The sequence below is a fragment of the Juglans regia genome, chromosome 13, assembly GCF_001411555.2.
Source record: "Juglans regia cultivar Chandler chromosome 13, Walnut 2.0, whole genome shotgun sequence".
Classification (NCBI taxonomy): Eukaryota; Viridiplantae; Streptophyta; class Magnoliopsida; order Fagales; family Juglandaceae; genus Juglans; species Juglans regia.
Window position 1 is genome coordinate 22,234,004 of NC_049913.1, and position 1,721 is coordinate 22,235,724.

The 1,721-nt window shown below is 51.1% G+C and overlaps 1 protein-coding gene across 1 annotated transcript; it reads right to left on the reverse strand.

Annotated features, from left to right (window-relative positions):
* LOC108991425 (cytosolic sulfotransferase 15-like) lies at positions 1-978 on the reverse strand. Its single transcript, XM_018965667.2, has one exon. The coding sequence runs from the start codon at positions 976-978 to the stop codon at positions 1-3; it is 978 nt and encodes a 325-aa protein (XP_018821212.1).
* Between the last annotated feature and the right edge of the window lie 743 nt (positions 979-1,721).

A 1,721-nucleotide genomic window follows, 5' to 3' on the forward strand; every position in this document is an offset into this window, starting at 1 on the left:
TTACATGACTTTGGTCAGTTGCTCCACCTGCCTAGGCGACAGGTAGTTTATCCAATCTCCGACCTCTCCCTTCCTGAACAAGTTCTTGTTTTCGAAGTTCTTTATTGACGTCCCCGATTTGTTTACCTCCAAATCCTTCATATTCTCAAAACTACACAGCTTTGCAATCTTTTCAATAACCCCACCTCTCTCCTCCTCCACAGAAAACGGGAACCCCAAGAACTCTGCTAATTTTTTCAACTGGAAAGTGATGTCTTTTTTCATGTCCTCGTACTTCAAGAACAATACCTTATGGGGCCTGTCTCTGCTCTCTTTCCAGTAACCCAACATGTGTTCCCAAAAGGGACCAAACCCAATAACCCCCTTGCAGTACATTTCAAAGGCTTCTTCTAGTGGCATTGGGGCTTGAGATCGTGGCTTGATTTTATTAATGAAATGCCACGAGGAGATGAAAGTGTCAAATGGGTTCCTGCAGATATAAACCAGCCAACAGCTAGATTTCTTGATGGAGCTAGGTAAGGAAGCAAAAGGAATATGAGTGCCAAAAAGTCTAGGCTGTGGAAGGTTGGAGAGGTCAGAAAGCTGGTCATTTGCATAGATCTTGTATTCAAAGAAAGGTACAAGATCATGGGGGTTGAATTTAAGCAAAGGATGGTTGTTTGAGAAGATTTGAAAACGCTCGTGACTCGCGATGGCAAAAGCCAAGGCTTTCAACCATGTGGTGCCTGATTTTGGTACGGTAGCTAATCCTACATTAGTGTCTCTTGCTTGGAAGTGCCTTTGGAAAGATACTGTGGATTCGATCTCCCTTGACTGGCACCAAAAGCCTTGGTATTTGTAGAGATGAGAGGTTCGCCACCCTTTCTCTTTGGGAAGAGAAAGAAGAAGTTCCTTGCATTCTTGGCTTAGCTTTCCTTCTTCTACGGCTTCTTGATATCCATCCCACGATTGGTTTTTTACGGAATGGGTGATAACCATTTGAAGAAGTTGTGGAATGGAAATTGGTATGGAATTTAGCTCACATACACTACCTCTTTATAGCTTCATGAGTAGTACTTCACTCACTTCTTCGATTTGACAGAACTTTGGCAGTTTGTGAGCATGAAAACACATGCATGCCAAAGAAATCAGAAGTGGCAAGCCACAAGAACTTGTTAGACCTCCACGTCGAGTTGCCTCTAGAGTTGCCGCACATGCCCTAGTCATGGTGGGGACATGCACCTTGGCTAGCCCACAACCATGCCTTGGCTCGTGGGGTGACACGCACGGGGCGCCCAGCATGCATGCATGCCTTGGCCCGTGCGATGGCACCCACAGGGCGCCCAACATGCGGGTTAGCGAGGCTAGCATGCGTGCAGCATCACGCGCATCAGCGGGCCACACGCCCATGCGCGCAGCACAACACCGCGCGCCCATGCGCGTGGCATTATGCGCCCCAGCGGGCCACGCGCCCAGGCGCTTCCCAGTGCGCAGGCCCGTGCGCACATCAGTGGGCTGCATGGCCCTGCATGCACCCTTGTGCCGTAAGACCATGCGGGCGCCCATGCGCCGCACAACCAGTCCAGGCCGTGAGAGGGCGCGCACGCCCATACTCACCTTACCACACGCCCGCGTGCCCATGGCCCTCCTGCCGCACGCCAGCACGCCCATGCCCAATCTGCCGCACACCAGCGAGGCTAGTGGCACGCCCCATGGAGTGCCATCCAGCACACGGCTCCAGC